The 20018-nt window shown below is 37.5% G+C and overlaps 2 protein-coding genes across 3 annotated transcripts in view; one reads left to right on the top strand and one right to left on the bottom strand.

Annotated features, from left to right (window-relative positions):
* Positions 1-17834, top strand: part of LOC121414121 (serine-rich adhesin for platelets-like) — a 67335-nt gene extending 49501 nt beyond the window's left edge. Inside the window, 4 exon segments of the mRNA XM_041607186.1 lie at positions 360-2253; positions 2255-2290; positions 15784-16039; positions 16984-17834. Coding sequence (XP_041463120.1) covers positions 360-2253; positions 2255-2290; positions 15784-16039; positions 16984-17660 — 2863 coding nt within the window. The 3' untranslated portion in view covers positions 17661-17834.
* LOC121414123 lies at positions 6893-12785 on the bottom strand. Of its 2 annotated transcripts, none has more exons than XM_041607187.1 (5): positions 12038-12785; positions 10846-11149; positions 10086-10332; positions 8980-9130; positions 6893-7478 (listed from the first exon to the last, which is right to left on the bottom strand). In XM_041607187.1, exons 1-5 carry the CDS (start codon positions 12251-12253, stop codon positions 7203-7205), a joined length of 1194 nt encoding a protein of 397 aa, XP_041463121.1. In that variant the 5' UTR covers positions 12254-12785; the 3' UTR covers positions 6893-7202. The 2 variants fall into 2 exon arrangements, with proteins under 2 accessions (XP_041463121.1, XP_041463122.1); XM_041607188.1 differs by having other exon boundaries at positions 10879-11149.
* Positions 17835-20018: the final 2184 nt, after the last annotated feature.

The following is a 20018-nucleotide window of genomic DNA, read 5'->3' as shown; positions in this document are numbered from 1 at the left end:
TAAGTCCAACCCTTTCAATAAGTCATATTCATGTCCTGTACAGTTTGGTTTATCTCAGTAAATCATCACAAACTAATGTATTTGGCAAGGATCTTATCTTGATGAAATATGTTAATGTACGTTGAATGTTATTTATCCATTGAAGGTTTTTTTTTTACATTTCTTTGTGATTATCTGTACAGGACTGAGCTCATTGATTAAAATAATCTTTAAATATATTTACATATCATTAATTCTATATTTTATATTTTGTATTGCATCTATTCAAATTGAAAGATAAAATGTTAAGGTTGTATAGGTTCTTTTAATATCTACACAGACTTGCAAATGACTTTTGTTTGGTGCTTTTTCATTTCTAGATTTTCTGTTCGGGGAGTTGGACCAAACACTGAGTCTGATGATTCAAACACAGCCGAGGTGACATTGCCTCAATCTCCACCGGCCAAGAAGGCATCCCCTGCAGAAACTCAGAAAACAAGTCCAGCAAAGCAACGTCCAGTAGCCAGTCCGAGGAGCAGCAAGGAGAACCAAAAGAAATCCAGCTCAAAGACTTCCTCTGAAGCTTCCAAGGACTCCCCCAAGAAGTCTTTGAGTAAGAAATCCAGTGGCTCTTCAAGCAGAGGAGATGCTTTGAAGGACAAGTCCAACATCGGCAGTCAGAATGCAAAGAATGATGCTAAGTCAGCAAGAGAATCTACTAAAGCAGGGAATGGAAAGCAAGTTATGCAGCCTGCTTCTGTCAAATCAAAAAGAGAAACGGACATCGATGCTGAGCCCTCAGTTGTGGACCTTGAGGACGGTTTGAAAGTGGCCATTGCCAAGTCTGTTGGAGTTGAGATGAGTCAACAGATAATTGACACTGCTATCCAGATGGCCATCATTGCTCTTATTGATGTTGGTCCTGATGTGGAAGGAGCCAATTCCATTGAGGAAGACAAGAAAAATGGAGGTGGTGGAGCAATTGAAGTTGTTCCTGTCCAACAACTTGAAGTGTCGTCCCAAAAGGAAGGTCCACTGGTGGTTAAGCAAAGTAGCTTAGTAGACGGACATATTGGTGAGAAAGCAAATGATGTGCAGGGTTTGTCTAAGATAGTGAAAGAGGGGTCGGGTGAGTGTCAGAAAGGTATTGTTTGTGAAGCCGGTATAGGGAATGAAAATGTAAATGAAGCAAGCAAGTGTAATGGTGTTCAGGGTTTAGATGATACCTCAGGCATAAACCCTTTGTGTAATGGGGACTCACAGGGTAGTGGCAATAATCAATCTTTACATTGCAATAAGAACAATACACACACTGATTCTCCTTCCAACTCAGAATTACAAATGAAAGAAAGCACGCCTCAGCCTGAATCAGCAGGGAATGGGTCAGAGCCAAATCAGAGTTTAGGGAGTGTTGCTGAATCTTCTAAAATAGTTGAACAGTCCTCCACGAAAGCGACAGAAGAAACAGTGTTTAATTTTGACTTCCAGGGTGGGATCCCCTACCCTCAATCCCCAACAGGAATAACAGAGATTGCCACCTCAGAAAAGTTGTTAGTTGTGTCTGAACAGAAGGATGCTCCTGTCAAAAGTCCAAAGCCCAAACCCAGCCCTCGTTTGTCCAAACTGGCAGCCAATTTCACTTCAAAATCAGCCAGCAGTAATGGTGCAAATACAATGACTGAGATAAGCGAAATGGATGAATCACACAGGGTGAGTGTAGGTCATGATCCTTTTTCAGTGGACTTTGAAGAGTCCTTGCCTGTGAGTGATTGTGATGACAGTGAAGATAGGACAGTCAATTTGAGATTGGGTGAGGGCAAAGCTAAGAGAGTGGTGAGTTCATCAAGCCTTGAAGACAGCAGAATGTCCTCAGATGAAGCATCTCCTAGCGACCACAGTGCTTCCTCCAACAAATCTTCCAAGCAGACTGTCTCATTCTCTCTGGCTCCAAAGCCCAACAAGCCCAAACCAAAAGAGGCTCCTGTTTCTGCCAAACACAGCGAGGAAGCCAAGACGAACAGCCGCTCCAAAGCAGGAGATGGCACAGAACAGAACAAATTTGATGATAGGCCAAGCAGAGCCACACGACCTACCAACATCAAGACAATCCTCAGCCCTATAAACTCCCCAATGATGCAGCACAAGTCTAGGAGTAATGGTGGGTCAGGGATTCCGATGGTCCGAGTACCCTCTCCAACCAAAGGTTTCTTGAGGCTTGGTGGCGGTGTCCACCGTACCACTAGTACCCCATCCTTAGAGATCGTGAAGAGTCCTGGGGGGAAATGGATCAAATGGAAATGGCAATGGCCAGGTAACACCATCAATGCATGATAAAGTATCACAAATTGGAATCATAAACCCAGTGCATTTGTATGAATGCGCATGTCGTAGGCTTACTACCTTTAGCTATGAACTTGTCTTTAGTTTGCACATTGATCTCTGTACAGCCAGTATTGTTACAGACTATTCCATGGATATGGTACATATGCATATATGTGGCTGTTGGATTTTCCCTTTTCGTGATACAGAATTCAATCTTGGCATGAAAATAGATCAAACTAGCTTGATTCAGCAAATGAATGATAACTAACTGTAACACAAAGCCCCAAACTATGTGACAAAACAGTTTAAAAGGAGAGAAATCGACTACATACCAGCTTCAAAATGATAAATTGCTCACTATTTCTAGGAATTCTTAATGAAAAGAAATAATTTTTTTTTTTTAATTAAAGAATGCACTGCTACAGGTTAATAACAAAGCTACAGACCAGGGCCCCGTCTTACAAAGAGTTACAATTGATCTGATCAATCTCAAGTATATGGAAATCCAACAATGTCATAATTTCTTTCTTTCAGAAATTTGTTTGATGTCCTTTGAAAACAAAAAGAAGCATACTGTATTGTGAAGAAAACAGATGATATATGGATAACCATCATTTGTAGTAATTATTTTGAACAAACATGTATTTTAGATGTTGATGGCTTTCCATAGTTGTGATAGATCAGATCACTCACAACTCTTTGTGAGACGGGCCCCAGATGACATGAACGTTCAATAACATGCAAATTGACTGAACACTCAACTAGATGGAAATCAATGTAAAAAAATGAACAGTAGGATAGAATGGTTTTAAGGCACCGTACTGAATGCAAAAGCATGAACTTAGATGTTTAATCCTCATTCTAAAACACATTTGGAAATACAAGAATGTTGCCATGAAAGATACACAGCACAGATGAATCCTGCTATAAAGTTATTTTGGCCTGTATTCTTAGAAGTTTGACTTTGACCGTGGTACAAAACCATGGATTATGCATATTTCTTGTGTTATCCTACTTCATTCAAGCTTGAATATAGCCCCCTCTGCCAAAAGTACACACTTATAACTGGACTTTTCTGAGTGTACACGACGGAACAAGCGTAATTGTGGACACAAACATCTGCGTAGTCCATGGTCATGTACCATGGTACAATTGAAACCTCTTTTCAGAACACAGGCCTGTATGTCCTTTTCAGGCGGCATTCCCATATTCCGTGTTTTGTTTATGATAAATTTTGAGGGATGGCAGTAAAAAGATGGATTGAGAATTCTTGTTCAAGTTGTAGCTCTAACTTTTGATAGGATGCATGAATAGTCTAAGATTGAATGAAAACATTTGTTGCAAGAGAAGTTGTCTTAAATTTGAATGTCGCATTGTTGAGCATGAATACTAGACCACTAATCCCTTTCTAGATAGGTTCACTGGTAAACCCAACCCGGGGTGTTTCATAAAGATATAACGTATAATTTGTAGTTGCATGTGGTATAAAATGCATCAAAGCATTGATCAAATTATGCTCAGAGGATGCGCGCTACAGCATATCAATTATGAAAGCGTTTGTCGGCACCAAGGATGATTTCAAGGTGACATTTAACTGTTTGTGAAACAACCCCTGGATATTTTTTATTGTGGTAAGGTCCTGAAGAAGAAGAAGGGTGAACTTTACTAGGGGTACCTGGCTCATGGGTTAACTCAGCCACCAGACATGACTTGGTCCATCATGTGTGTGTATTGATGCAGATGCCTTTTTCTTTGTGTCCTGAATGTAGTCTTTGGCCCCCTAAAATATAAAGCTTAGTGATTACGGTAATCACGGAGCTGAATTTTACGAATGATCATACACAATACTCTATGCAAATAATCATAGAAGTCTATTGCTATCTTTATGTTACCATGGAGGTTAAAAAAGGAAGGAGTACAAGTACCATCTCATTTGTTTCATTTAAAGCCACTTTTGATGCTGCAGAGATAAAATACGTTGGGCATGTGTTTCATTGACTCTTTCTTGCATTCTTGCAGATTGTAGACAAAAGATTCCTACCTAACTACAGACTTACTGGCCAGATACAATAGGAAATATGCCTTTGTAATGATGGTCACTTTTCGCTGCCTCTGGTCAGATATTATGAGCAGACACATTGCTAACTTTTACGGGGAAAGCAAAATAAATGTTGCAATTTTTGTTGAAATAGGATTTGAAATTACTTGACTGGGTGCATCACAAATGGGCGACTGTAATTAAAGAGAAATTCCAGTAGCAGTAAACACTGATTTCATGAGAAAGTCTGTAAAACCAGGCTTAATTGTCAGTATATCATCAAAGGATCTAGATCTGGTACAGATACATTAACTGAACTTTGTGAATCTTGAAATCTACGCTGAAAAAATGTTCACACCAAAGATCACCAACACAGATAAGCGCATGTGGGACAATGTATAATTATTGCTTAGAGCGTCGGGCCCGACGCTCTACCCGAATCCTGTGGTTATTTGCTGATTTCTCGGAAATTACACAATTTCTTCCAGAATCTTTTGGTAAATGCGTTTTATTTATACAAACAGACACTTTGGTAGTCATTTCATTGGATTCTGTACGAACTCATTTTGATATTATTACCAATACTAGCACTTACCTTTAATCTCAACATGTTTCATAATGAGGAAGTGTGTGGAAATTTGTAAAATGTTGATTTACAAATTGTCAAATTCTGATGTTTTTTCTTATTTTGAAACTGTTATGCAATCTTTCACCCAATTTCAGGACATAATACGACTTTGAGATATATTTCGTCATGTGGTTAATATCCACCTTTTGTGATCAAATAAAATTGGAAATATTCACAATTATCTATTTCTAAAACGACACTTTTCAGTTTTTCCATGAAACTGGTGGCATGACAAGTTCCAACCAAGGGCTATAGTGAACCTGTGTATTGTTTTGTACTTCTTAAGAAATTGAAAGCAACGTGAAAAAATTTGCATTTCGTTGTCACTCCATCCTTCCTACCTCCATGATGTTACAGAGCCCTGGGCCCCTCAAAGCTTAGCAATCGATCATAGGGCATTTTTCTACGATTGATTGCATTGACTACACTACACTGTACAATCAATCATGAAAATCAAGTGTATGATTAATCACTAACCTTCATGTTACAGGACCTAGGTATTTTTCAAATAGATCTACAGAAGATGACTAGTTTACCAACACACCGCTTTCCGAGTCAAGTCATGTACATGTAGTTTAATCATAATCCCTATCCAATTTAAATTGATGTCTATCATAGACAATGACATTGATTGAAATTTTAGTATCAATTTTACTTTCAATGTCAAATTTTATTTCATTTTCAATTTCTCTTTCACTTCCAATTTACATTTATATCCAATTATTCAAATTGAATTCTAAATGAAGATGAAAATCATATTCAAAATCAAAAGTCAAGTCCAAATCCAAATCATTACCAAATGCAAATGATCAAGATTCAAATTTAGATAGGCCTCCATAGTCAAGTTTTATTCTATTTCATTCAATTTTGATTGATTCAAAGATCACACAATACACATTAGTATTTTTCCTTCCTAAGTCACTTCATATTTTATTGCTTTGTTTGAGTTGTACATGAATTGTAACTCATTTTTTACCCATGTCATTTTTTACCTTGTGTTGCATTAAATTACATCTTTTAGTAGTTTTTGGTCCTTCATACAATTACAATATTATTTGTAACTTCGAAACAATGTATCCGGGCAAAACAGTAATTAAGTTTCCTGGCAAGAGTTTCTTGTGATACAGATTTATTCAAAAACCTATTATGGGGGGAGGATAAATCAGCCCCCGGTCTCTTCAGGATTGATTTGATTTCTTTCTGCAGGCGTTGTCTCTAGAATATGACAGTGATTGGTTTGTATGCTACCAATGCAATGGGCCATGTTGCAGAATTGCACCTGTTCCTGACAGTATGATAAAAATGATTCCAACAAATTGATTGTATCCTTCGAACAGACCTCTATGTATGCCTACAGCAGAGGATATCAATATACATGTATTGGCGTTAAAAGGGGCAGCAAACTGACCAACACTGAGTGGTCTCTCATTGGCATGTTATTGAAGGACAAGTCCATCCCAACGAAAAGTTGATTTGAATAAAAAGAGAAAAATCTAACAAGCATATCACTGAAAATTTCATCAAAATCAGATGCAAATTACAAAATAAGAAATTTACAACATTCTTCATGCTTAATTTCACAAAATAGTTATATGCAGATGATGGTTGGGTGCAAATGGAATTGATGACATCGCCCACTCACTATTCCTTTTGTATTTTATTATTTGTAATATGAAATATTCTAATTTTATCATTGTATGTCAAGCTACCATTACTTTAACATTTTATGGTTCAGTCAGGTTGGTCCTAATTGTAAAATCTGTAATGATTACAATATCATATCATTCAAACAGTGAAAAACAAAAATAGTGAGTGAGAGACATCATCGACTCTCTCATTTGCATGTCACCAAGTTGTGCATATAAATGTTATGTGAAAAATAAGAAAAACTTTAAAATGTCATAACTTTCTTATTTTACATCTGATTTGATGAAATATTCAATGTTATGCTTGTCTGATTTTTTCCCTATATTTTTCTGAGATGGACTTGACCTTTAATTGCTAGTCCTACAATAAACCTTTTGAGATAACCATTAATAATACAGAGAATAAATAAGCCTTATTTGTATAGAGAAACCAAAATGTTCATGAGAAGAACATGTTTGAATCATACTTGGAAACATAATTACTGTGATACGAATGGTTTAAGTAGTGAATTATATACTACAAGACTACACTGCTGAGAACAATGCATTATGGGGAAGGAACCTGGCTAGATTTGAGAAGTTGAGGACTTTAGGTGGTGGTGCTGTTAGTGCTGCTGCTATTGCTGCTGGTACCCTCTTGGACATTTACTTCCTCTGCTCCGGAAATAAAAGCCTTGCAGCTCTCTACCATAATGATGCCCTCAAAGATCGTGGAGTTGTTTTCCGTGGGGTCCACCGATAGATCCACTGCGAGGGCCTTGTGGCCGCGGGTTGTACTGTAGCAGCCCACATCCTCATGGACCAGGGAATATGGGTATTTACAGGTTTCCGTCAGGAACCACTGGTTCAGTCCAATCTCGCTGAACTGTCAAGGAAAAAATTGTTGGAAGGCTATAATAGTGACGTCAATAATGATGATCCATCTTGATTTCTTGCATTGGAATGGTGTCTCTAGCTCTGCACATATTACCCCAGCCATTGGGTTCTAAAGTAATAACTGCTTGTGAGTAACATGTGTTTGATACAGAGTTTTTGCATTGAAATGCATGAAGATTTCTAGAACCGTGTTTCATTCTTAAATCAACAATTCAAAGGGTTCTATTGGGGGTAAATGATCTTTAACCATGTTATGGTATCAACAATAAAAAAAATTGAAAATCATAGGGGTCCTGTTATAGTGCTCAAGGGATATTTTGTTGATATTTTGGGGCAAATGGGCCTCACCTTTTTTTTCAGGGGCTACTTTTCACCGACTACTGCCTAAATCCAAAACATTAGATTTTATAAGCTTTAACATTGTAGGGAAGGGAGATTTTTCGGCTCTTTTTTTATTTCCTAGGGTTTTTTTGAGAATTTCAGGGTGATTTTGCCCAAAGCCTTGTGTTATGTTTCCCTGTAAAGAATGGGCTTTTTCATCCCTATGTATGTTTTTGTCTCACCTGCATAGCAGAGTGAGACTATAGGCGCCGCTTTTCCGACGGCGGCGGCGGTGGCGGCGTCAACATCAAATCTTAACCTGAGGTTAAGTTTTTGAAATGACATCATAACTTAGAAAGTATATGGACCTAGTTCATGAAACTTGGCCATAAGGTTAATCAAGTATTACTGAACATCCTATTAGAGTTTCATGTCACATGACCAAGGTCAAAGGTCATTTAGGGTCAATGAACTTTGGCCGAATTGGGGATATCTGTTGAATTCCCATCATAACTTTGAAAGTTTATGGATCTGATTCATGAAACTTGGACATAATAGTAACCAAGCATCACTGAACATTTTGTGCAAGTTTCAGGTCTCATGATTAAGGTCAAAGGTCATTTAGGGTCAATGAACTTTGGCCGAATTGTGGGTATCTGTTGAATTACCATCATAACTTTGAAATTTTATTGATCTAGTTCATTAAACTTGGACATTAAAGTAATCAAGTATCACTGAACATCCTGTGCGCGTTTCAGGTCACATGACCAAGGTCAAAGGTCAATGAACTTTGGCCGAATTGGGTTATCTGTTGAATTACCATCATAACTTTGAAAGTTTATGGATCTGATTCATGAAACTTGTACATAAGAGTAATCAAGTATCACTGAACATCCTGTGCGAGTTTCAGGTCACATGATCAAGGTCAAAGGTCGTGTAAGGTCAATGAACTTTGGCCATGTTGGGTTTTTTTGTTGAATAACCATCATATCTCTGTAAGTTTATTGGTCTAGTTCATAAAAGTGGACATAAGAGTAACCATATATCACTAAACATCTTGTGCGAGTTAGAGTAGTTTTCAAAGTCAGCACTGCTGCTATATTGAACTGCGTGATGCAGGTGAGACGGCCAGAGGCATTCCACTTGTTAGCTAATGTTTGTACTATTACCTGAGGAAGTTGTACCAGCTTATTGTCCGATGTTAATGCAATGTCAATGGCCTTTGCATCTATTATACTTTCACACAGAGGAGCAGAAGTAGGGCCCCTCTTGACTCGAGCTGCACCATTTGACCGGGTCCTGCTCCTTAGGGATCTTTTCCTGAATAATAATAATAATGATAATAATTGGCATTTGTGTAGCGCTTTATAAATCTACGACTGCTCAAAGCACTTACAATTATTACCTGGTCACTGGATTCATAGCATTTCAAGCAGCCTGTTAGGCGCACACTTGCTTAAACCAACCACAATGATGGTTGTTTCCAGACTTTGATTTTTCATAACAAATCAATTTCTATAAATTGCACTTTGCAAGGACATGTGAATTTGCCCATTATAGTCATTTTATTTTTAGACTGGTCACAAAAAATATGTTTGGCTTAGACGACATTGAATGACACATGCTCTGCACAATTTGGTCAAGAATATTGCTTTGACTTTAGGCAATTATTCAAATTAAGAGTAGACCAATTTATGCAGACTTTCAAAATGATATTCTGCATTAGAATGATTTAATCTTTACTTGCCTGCACATGGTGTATCCATTTTCCTCTGTGAACATTCCAGGAACAGTTTTCCATGGTGGAATATTCAAGTATGCTTCATTTAGACCGGATTTCAGTGTGTGTGTGTGTTTTGATTTTGACATTATTTAAACTTTTCCGAAAATGATATGCACACACTTCAGAAATTGTTTGCAGCTTTATTGCACACCTCCCACCATTTAAAATTCTAAGAAAATATCTCATTGAATTCAAGGATGACCTGTGGGTTCGTCCATCAGGAACGCTGCGGAACATGCAATGCACTCATGGGTGCAAAGAATAGTTGTTTGAGCAAAGAACAAAGGTCCTGTTTCATAAAGACTTGATATACTAACAAATGCATGATTTCCATAACAAATTTTCTATCAGCCAATCAGATTGAACAATTTTAGTAGCTTTCAACTGTTGTTGCAAATTTATGAAATGGGGCCCAAAGGTTGTCTTCTTGAACTTTTTATTTTGGTACGGATACATTTAATAGAATGCACATATATGCTAAACCAACCCAACCTTATTGAATTTTTCACGCTGATATCACTTAGCAATTTCACATCTCGAGGCTGGTCTTTGAGTGTCTTGTGGGAATCCCCAACAGTGTTAGCACCTCGTCTCTTTCTCCGCCGCCTTGAGTCGCTTCCACTGCTACCAGAAGAGCCAGAATTACTCCATTCGTAGCTGCCACTGCCACTGCTACTGCTACCTCTGTAATAACTCAAGATACTGTCATGGGTCTTTTCCTGTTGTTCACCAGAAGTACCTGGTGAAGATGAATCATGAAAGAATTGCAGAGCTTTAACAAGCTTGAGCAGAGACTTTGCAGTTACAGAATTTAGGTTTAAAAACATCTTGTATCTCATGTATTTGTGGAAATCATCCTCATTTTAATGATCGTTTGATATTTTTTCCAAGAGTAGTTTTAAAAATAAAGAGCGGATTTCACAGGATGTGGTCCCAAATTGTGGAATAACTTACCTGCACACTTACATTCTACTTCATTGAGAGTATCTTTGAAGACAAAGCTACTAAGAAAAATTGTTTAAAAAATCTGAAGCAGAAATGTGAAATTCTAAAGGAAACATAACCATGTTACTTTGAGATTTAGAAAGCAAAAACAAATCCCCCTCCAAAAAGTGCCTTCATGTATATACCTGTGCATTCCTTCATTTTTACACATTATTTTTTCCCATGAAGAAACCTGAGTATTATGATCATCTTTAATAAGAAATGTGTTACTGCATGTCATGAGAATTCTATCAATGAAAATGTTTACCGACTTCTGGTACCGCACTCATTCGCATCGCACCTGCATCCTCATCAGCTGTTCTTCCCGGATTATTCTCCAGAAAATCGTCCAGTTTCTCTTGATCCGCCGGGTCTAAAAGTGGCTTTGAAGGGACGTTGACCCGTGTTGCTGTTTCCTCCAGCTCATTTGCCTCTTTCCTGGTGGAGAAGAACCCCCCGTACTGGGCCAGTATGGAGTCCCTCTGGTCTCTATTGAATTGGATCACGCAGGCCCCTTCTAGCTCTTCATCACCATGCAGTAGCTCTGGGTTTTCTTCCAGCATCTTGATAATCTGTATGGCATTGGCATAGAGTTAGGGTGGCCAAATTGATAAAAGATTGATATTTGCGCACTGGGACATACATTCTTTACAAATTTCTATATATCCACTACTTCTGTACTTTTACAATTACAGCCAATTACAAGTTTGAAAGCTTATATGTAAAAAAATCCTGAATGTCAACATTTCATTTTATTAGTCAGTGCGATATTCTACACAGAGTAGAATATTAGATTAAGATATAAATCCTAAGATTGGTAATGTTTTATGTACATTTAGCTTCAAAGGTACACATTAGCAATCTTTATTAATTTATGATGCTTAAATTTCAAAGGATAAAAATGAAAGAAAAATTCAAATTTTGGCAAAAATCAAATGATGAAAGCTGATCAAATATCAAGGTTTTCAAGTAACTTCATCGTCTGAATAGACCAGCTTGGAGTTATTTCATTGGCAAGTTTTCTCAAATAACCTTTCTTTTTTCGATTAGGATAGGATTCAGAATTTGCCTAAACCAGGTGATAAGAATAGCATTTCAATAAATGCTCTTGTATTTATTGCATTTCTACTGAGAATGCATATTGCAATTGCAATGTTCTCAACCAACTGTAAAATACCATTTACTAATGGACACGTTAATGCTTGACAATGGATCTAATGAAAAGCACAATTCAAAATAATATGCGAAATATCTCATTAGATAATGCTAATCTCGTTCAATATTAAACCACAGAATGGAACTATGACCTGGGTCCTGTAACACAAATGTTAACGATCAATCACATGCTTCATTTTCATGATCGATTATACATTGTGGTCAGTGCAATCAATTATACAGATATTCTTCTATGACGATTGCTAAGCTTTGTGTTACAGGACCCCCACTGGTTTAAACCTCACCTCTTCGCTGTTGAGAATGGTCTCAATCTGTTCGTCCGTTAAAGTAAGCCTTGGCCGAGTGTCGTCTTTCGGGCAGAAGATTTCACAGAACTTATCTTGAAAGAAATTGCCCCTTGCAAAGTTGGTCCACTGCCCTGTGACCCCCGGCAGCCCCCCACCATGGCAGATCGAGAGGAAGAGGACTAGGACAAATCCCAGATCCTTGTACTCCATCATGGCCTCAACCTGACCAATACTTTTCCAATCTCTCTCCTCTCCTCTTATGCCAATAATTACCTTTCTATTCAATTTCCAAGAATCCAGCAAATTATCTCTGATAACCCTACATCCACATCACTGTACTATGAGGACACATGTATAATTCCAGTCAAGCCTTTGCTTTGAATATACTGTAGCTCCGTCTTTATAACGAAACAACAAACGAAGCCACAGATATGGCAAGGTGAAACAATCATAAATATTATGCCACTTGACCAAGCATGGATTATTTTCAGCATACAGCATATTTATGAGGACTTGTAGAATTCCTATTGATTATTTTTCTGAAGGGGATGCTGCAGAGATTGATTTTTGCCACATTGTGTTGCAAGGTGTCGGCTCTGTGTCCTTGAGCCCTATAGTCATACAGCAAATACTGTGATAATCCTAACATCTTTCTATCTCCCGTACTTCCCCAAGCTGTGAACTTCCGGGGAGAGCGGTCGTGCAGTAGCATCAGACCTTATGCATAAGGATATAAATATACAGTCATACTTTCATCAGCCTTCCATCGGGTTTTAAAGGCTGCATTTATCTAGTCCCCTTGAATACAGTTCTTCTTGTGGTGTATACCAAAGGAATGCAAATACAAGCAGTAGAACCTGCTTATAAATACCACTTTTCTTGTTATCCTTTGACTGGCCTTTGTACACAGTTATGCCCTTTTCGTGTGTTGTCGGATGGAACAGATGTAGAGGGCAAGGATGCCTAGAATACTGATTGAGGAAACTTCAGAATTGTTAGGAAAAAGGACCATATTCAATCAATTGTACATTTTTGGGGATACATGATTTGCCAGAGACTTTAATCTTAGTTTGATATTTTTGTTTCACACCCTCCAACATTTTCAAGGCCTTGGATTGTGATTTAAATGCGAATGAAAAGATGGCTTAATTATATCAAGATGTTTGATAACTTGATAAATAGTAAGATAATAGAACTCAATAAATATTAAGATAATAGATTGATGCAATATTTAGTCAGTGTTAGATCATTATGTTATTTGAAAAAAATTAAACTGCTCAACCAGATTTATATCATACTAGTGGTTCATGATATTTGCTCCTTTATGAATTCCACACACTTATTGAATAACTATAAATTTCAACTTTGAATTTATCACTATACCATACCCTAAACCTAACCCTAACCAGGGTGCTAATTAACACTTGCCCGATTGCCTGGGGCAAGTAAAAGTTAGAATCGGGCAAGTGTTTTGAAGTTAAGACCAACGCTACTTGCCCGAATTGGGCAAGCAAAATTCTCACAGTAGAATGACCAAACTTAGGGTCTATACAATTTATCGACCCTAAATTTGGTCATGGCGGGCAAGATAAACTCACTTTGGAAAAAGAAATGCAGTAACAAGGTACATCAGTTCATGTCAAAAGAGAGAAAAAAAGGTCAATGGTTTATAAAACTGCAATACTTACTTTTGAAGAGGTAAAACTTTTTTTTTCAAGGATTTTTACATGCAAGTGAAAAAGATTTTGGGGCAAGCATATTCCAACTATTTGATAATTCACTTGCACGACCGGAAACTGCTCCTAAAAAGATATGTAGCACCCTGCCCTAAACGTAACATAAAACCCTATTGCAAAGAAATAAAGCCTGTAGCAATTGTTGCATGAACAAATGTGTCTCCCATATTAGTACCCTTCTTGAATCTACATGTAATATGAGTATGTAACTTGAAAGCAAAGGTTCACATTTTTGTAGTGCCAAGTTAAAACAACAGATTTGTAGAGCCATTGTTTTCAATCGCACGCCACTAGTGGAGACTAGTACCCGAATGGAAATTTTGCGGTGAGCTAAATTACGTCAGATTGGCACCATGACGTGTGAAAAATAAAATCAATATGACCAGTACCATTTCCAGTGAAAACGATACAGTGCCTGCAGGGGTGGTACCAGTAGAGTACGCAGGATTTTTGAAGGAGGGGGGTAGAGTTCAATGAAAATTTGACAAGCAAATGTAAAAAAAAAAAAAAAAGGTTTTCACCAAAAAAAGAGAGAAAAATTACGTCTCTTCGTAACCCCCCCCCCCCAAAAAAAAATGACAACCAAAAAAAAAAGGTTTTAACTAGTTGTCAGATGTGATAACTTTCATTGATTTTGATTGGCTGAGAAGCATTGTTACTATGGTAACTGTCGGATAAAACAGGACTTGTCGGATCTTCAAGTTCTTTCATGAAACGTTCTCCAGGAGTAGTTTTTGAATCCTAACACCTCTCTGATTAAGTGACAGGAGTCAGAACTAATTCACAATACAGATGCCTCCATGCATTTCTTGTCTTAATGAATAAGTTACTCCCTTCTTGATTCCGAAATTCCTGTATAGATTGATATTATCTGGGAATACTTGCATCTGGGGCTCATTTCATAAAGGCTTCATGCAAAGATGGTACATGTAGTTTTTCATTATTGCAAATACTACGGAAACCTTGATTTTGATTGGCTGTTGAGCCACATTACCATGCTGGTTGCCACTGACAATGGCAAATTAGCTGTTTTGTGAAACTGGCCCCGGGTTTTGATCACTTTGAATAGAGTGTGGGATCCACTTGACTCTGACCCCTCTGGTAGAAGTTTAAAGCTGCTTATTCATTTAGTGTATGCATGCACTCCGAAACTACCTATCCCAGATTTGTACTTGGCATTGAAACACAACATGTGTGTACAATGCAAATTACAATCAGTCATTACCTTTCCTGTGGATTACGTTGATTTTGTTCTCATTTCTCACACTTGAAATACTCATATTAAACAAAAGACCGGTACTAACTTGGTGGCATGCTAATATGAATACATGCATTTTGTCAAACCCATGGCAGTTTTTGCATGTACAGTGGTGCTGAAAAGTCAGTGAACCCGTCCAGAAAATAAATAATTCAAAGGTGTGTTGGATATTGTGAAGTCAGATGATGAAATATTACAGTTTGTTTCTCTGGACCCACCGAACATTGTTGTATTGTTGTCTCTATCCAACGCTCGGCATGAAGGAGTGCATTTTGTGGTGTTCACTAACTTTTGAGCATAGAAGTATGAAACGATATTTTTGGTTACACCTGCATGTGACATTACAATGCAAAAATATGTATCATATTCGTAACTATGATGTTCTTTGGTGTGTTTTTTTTAAACTACTATGCAGGAATTTTGTAATATTTGTGCTATTATTGAATTTAAAGTCAACTTGTTGTGAGGGTGAGCTTCCCCTTGGAGAACAAAGGTGGCTGATGTGACATTAAGATTATAAATATGTATTTCACAAAAAGTATGTGTAACTCTAGCAGATGTCATTTTGTGCTGCCCAAACTGAAGTAAGAAAAGCCCTACCTATTATTGTTTTTTAAAGGGATGACTTTGATAGAAGTCTGACTTAAATATAAAACATCAGACAGTTTACAAAATTTGTGTTTTTGTCAAGAAATGATGTCAAGAGTGTAACATTAAGGTCACTGTACCTCTATTGATCTTTCTTTCAGAATAAGACAAAGCCTGAATCCCCATCCACTGACAGCCAGCCTCAACAGCCTCTCTTTGCCAGGTCTCGCTCCAAGAGCGGTGGAACCACCCTATCTAGCCCCAGCGGAGGGGGGCAGAGCGCCTGTAAGGGGCGCATCAAGGCCGGGAAGAAGGGCAGCAAGGTACCCCAGATCAAGAGAAGTGGCTCCGAGCCTAATCTTTACCTTCAGAAGCAGCTGGAAGCAGAGGATGAGCTGGAGATGCAATCGGAAGCAGGTGGGGTTTTTCAGAAGTATTATAAGGTCCCCAGTTTTCAAAAATGCAAAAAACCTATATTCTGGGATGTTCTGAACAACAAATCCTGTGTTTCTTTGATGACTTACAAGTAACAATAATATGGAAAAGGAGTTAAAATAGTAAAAATCTTGGAAACATGTATAAGTTGCCATTATGTACTCGCTGCATAATGATACACAATGAAAAGCTCGACAGATACATGCTAAACACTTCAAACAGGTTTGTTCAGCAGATAATTCACTGATGCACATCTTTTTTTTCATTGGATTTTGCTTTGATATTCATGAATTTCAAATTATTTTGGTACTAAGAATTGTGTTTTCCCTGAAAAATGGATTCTCCCGAATTCCATAATTCTTTTCCCTTTCCTATTTCTTTGAGAAATTGAGATTTTATATAAGGGCTGGTGCTTACTTTATTACCTGCCTGATTGTTTCCCACCTGGCAAAAAGGCATTAGAGGAAGCATGATAAATATGATGCAACTGGAAGAAAGACCTTAGCACTTGCATGCTCTACAAGATAATTGGAGGTTACACCTAAGTTGATGTCTTGCTAACTGCAATGTATTCATCATGCTTGCATTGAAATCTGAATGAAAGTTTGGTACATTAAGAGATTATCAATTTTCAAAAGGGGGAGGCAAACAATGTATGATAAATACTCCTTAATTCACCTTACTTTTTCCTGAGAAAGATTAGCAGATTCCCCAAGTTGAAAAAAAAATATCAATAGACAAAGGGGCAGTTTTCATTTTAATATTAGGAGATGAGAAAAAGTACCCCTGTTTTGGAAGATTACCCCATGTCCTGTATAAAAGTAATGAAAGGAAGCCTTTTTAGTTTTACATGTTGTTGTTGACACTTTTAATGTATACACTAAAAATAAAAAAAATTAATTTCTTGGTTCTGTTCTCTCCCCTAGATGGCAGTTCTCCAATCAAACAGCGGAGAGGTTCTGCTGGATCACAGGCTAGCAGTAACAAGCAATCCCGTTTGATATCTCCTGGCTCCAACAGGATCTCCCCTCCTGGAGGTGGATCCTCTAAGCTCCCAATTAAACACAGCACCTCCACCCAAAACCTCAGTATGAACGGATCCTCCAGGAGTTCCTCATCCTCCTCCAGCTCTTCATCTTCTTCTTCTTCCGTCGCTACCGCTGCAGCCAAACGAGCCACCAGTCCCGGCCCAAGCAAGCGTGGCACTAGCCCAGGCAGGACCAACAAGCGAGGCACCAGTCCAGGCCCGACAAAACGTGGCACCAGTCCCGGTCCCACTAAACCTCAGCGAGGCACCAGTCCTGGCCCTTCTTCCAAGAATCGAGCCATCAGCCCGGGTAGGACACCGCGCACCAAGCAGGTGATGTCTCCAACTGCAGGGATGAAGATGCCTGCAAGCAGTGTGAGCAATGCCAATAACAGCAACAGTGACGAGTGCACTGGGAAACTGAGCAAGATGGCCAAGATGTATCGCAATCTGCACAAGAAGGAATTGAAAAATAATGAAGACAATGCCAATAATAACAACAATTGTAATGACTTCGTGAGCGGAACTTCAAGCAACAGTACCCTATACAATGATGCTACTGATTCGCTATTGTAATGTTGAGGACAACTTCATTATTCACCAACCGGAAGTATAATTTTGTGCCTACTTTGATACTTTGAGCTTTAGCTATCAAGTTTAAAAGTTTGTTTGTACTCACACGTTTATGGTGAAAACATATGTCTATTCCTGATGCAATGTTGGGGGATTTTTTTTGCACCTGAATGAGGCTTCAGTGAGTGTTTTATGAATCATACATAATTCCCAAAATTGTACAATTTATGCCACAAGTGCCGTTGACATGATAAGGTGTATCATGCCCTTAGCATGATACACACTATGCAAAATTTGTTTTTTCAAAAGTTCAATGTTGAATATAGTCAATGTTTAGGGACTTACAATGCTTGCATGAGGTGAAGGCTGATGGTGTGTGTAGTCTTTCAATAAGTGCACTTCCCGCTCTGGTTCTGGGCCTGTTTCATGAAGACTCATAGTAACTTTGCTTGCAATTGTTTCTAACTACCATGGAAAACTTGGGTTTTGATTGGCTGCTAAACCCTGTTATCATGGTAGTTACAATGATAGCAAAGTTACCATGATTGCAAGTCTTTGTAAAATTGGACCCTGGTATGGTACCAAAGAGATTCATGGATAGGATAAACTCATTCTTTCTGGTGAGCTTTTCATTAAGCTGTTCGTACAATTACTTACACCTATTACGCACGACTTGAACAGAATCTTAGGTCCTAACTCAATTGTCTAGGGATATATCACTTGGCATGAGAAAGGTTACCAGTCGTGCATAAAGTCATTGTATCTTATGAACAGCTAAATGAAACACCCACCTGGTTTAAAATTTTGCTGTGTAGTTTACCATTCTTCAATGATATGTAAAGCTTGGAAAATAATCATTAGGCCATACCATATGGGAGCTTGGTAGGAAAGTGGTGTAATGATTTTTTTCCCAAACTGTAAAATGTACAGTTATCTTCTTAAGTCATATGATTGGATAAGTGAAAGCAATTTTTCAGACCAGAACATGCAAAGCATGCATTATTTCCATCCTTTCAGTTTAGTTTCACATATATGAGGGTCCTGTCTTAAAAAGAGTTGTTATTTATCCAATCAAACTCAAATATATGGAAATCCATCAATGGTATAGCTTTCCCTACAGAGAATTTACACAATGGTCTTTTGTAAACAAGAGGTGTATTCTGGATTATCAAGTAAATGATGAATGTAGGAATATAAATCATATCTAGAAAACATTTAGAACAATTATACAAGTCAATTATATGTTGATGTTGCTGGCTTGTGGTTGATCAGATCAATCGTAACTTTTTGTAAGACGGGACCCTGAGTTGCGTTCAATCCGATCATTCACAACTCTGGAAAGCCAGCAAATGCACGTTTGTTCAGACATATTTCTAGATATGATGTATATTCATACATTCATTGTTTTCTTGAATATCAGTTGTGCTTCTCTGTTTCCGAAGGACATTGTACAAATTTTTCGTAGAATAAATTATGTCATTGAAGGATTTCCATATAGTTGAGGTTGATTCTCAAGTTTGCTAAAAACAATTACAAATTTTTTGAATCATTCATTTTCACATCCACCTTAAGTTATGCATTTAGAATATTACAGGAAGCATTCAGTTTATTTCCTTGTGTACAGTATTCCCCTGTTTTGATCTTGTTTTCATTCATTGAAGAAAAATGAATTTCTCCTCCTAGTTACATGATGCAAATATTGGAGAAAAAAAATGCACTTTATTATCGTAATTTGTACCTGTAAAGGAATTAAAAACAACAGCAACAACAGCATTAAACAAATATTTGATGTGTTTTGAAAACCAGTGTGTGTCTTCAGGTGATAACTACAGTGCAATATTAATTATGTTTCATCAGCATCTTGATAATACTTATCTTGTATACTTTTCAGTTTGAAAATAATTTGTACATAATTGGGAAATGATGTGAAAGTTCATTTGGGAACACCAGTGTTAAATGATATGAATTATTTTTACTGCCATGCAAATGGTCACCCGACTGGGCTTTCAAATTTGATGGATGGTGCCTCAGAAAATATCAAAATTTTATTCCTTTTTTTGTTCTTGTTGTAACTTACATCATTTTCAAATCTTTTGTTTCAATTGATTTGTTGAAATATTTGTACATTTATAGTATGTGGCAATATATTATAGATTAGATAATTTACCCTATTTTGTAAATATATTTGTACATAAATGATTGAGATTTTATTAAATTTGCATAGAAATGCTTGCCTTTATATATTTAAAGTCACTTATTATTTTGTGTTATATTGTGAGGACCACAAAAATTAATTTGGATTTTAAAAGAATATTAAAGCCAACAATCAGAAAAACAGATCAGGAACAGGTCTTAGAAGAA

This window comes from Lytechinus variegatus, chromosome 4, assembly GCF_018143015.1.
Source record: "Lytechinus variegatus isolate NC3 chromosome 4, Lvar_3.0, whole genome shotgun sequence".
NCBI lineage: Eukaryota > Metazoa > Echinodermata > Echinoidea > Temnopleuroida > Toxopneustidae > Lytechinus > Lytechinus variegatus.
This window is presented reverse-complemented; position numbering and strand designations above follow the sequence as displayed.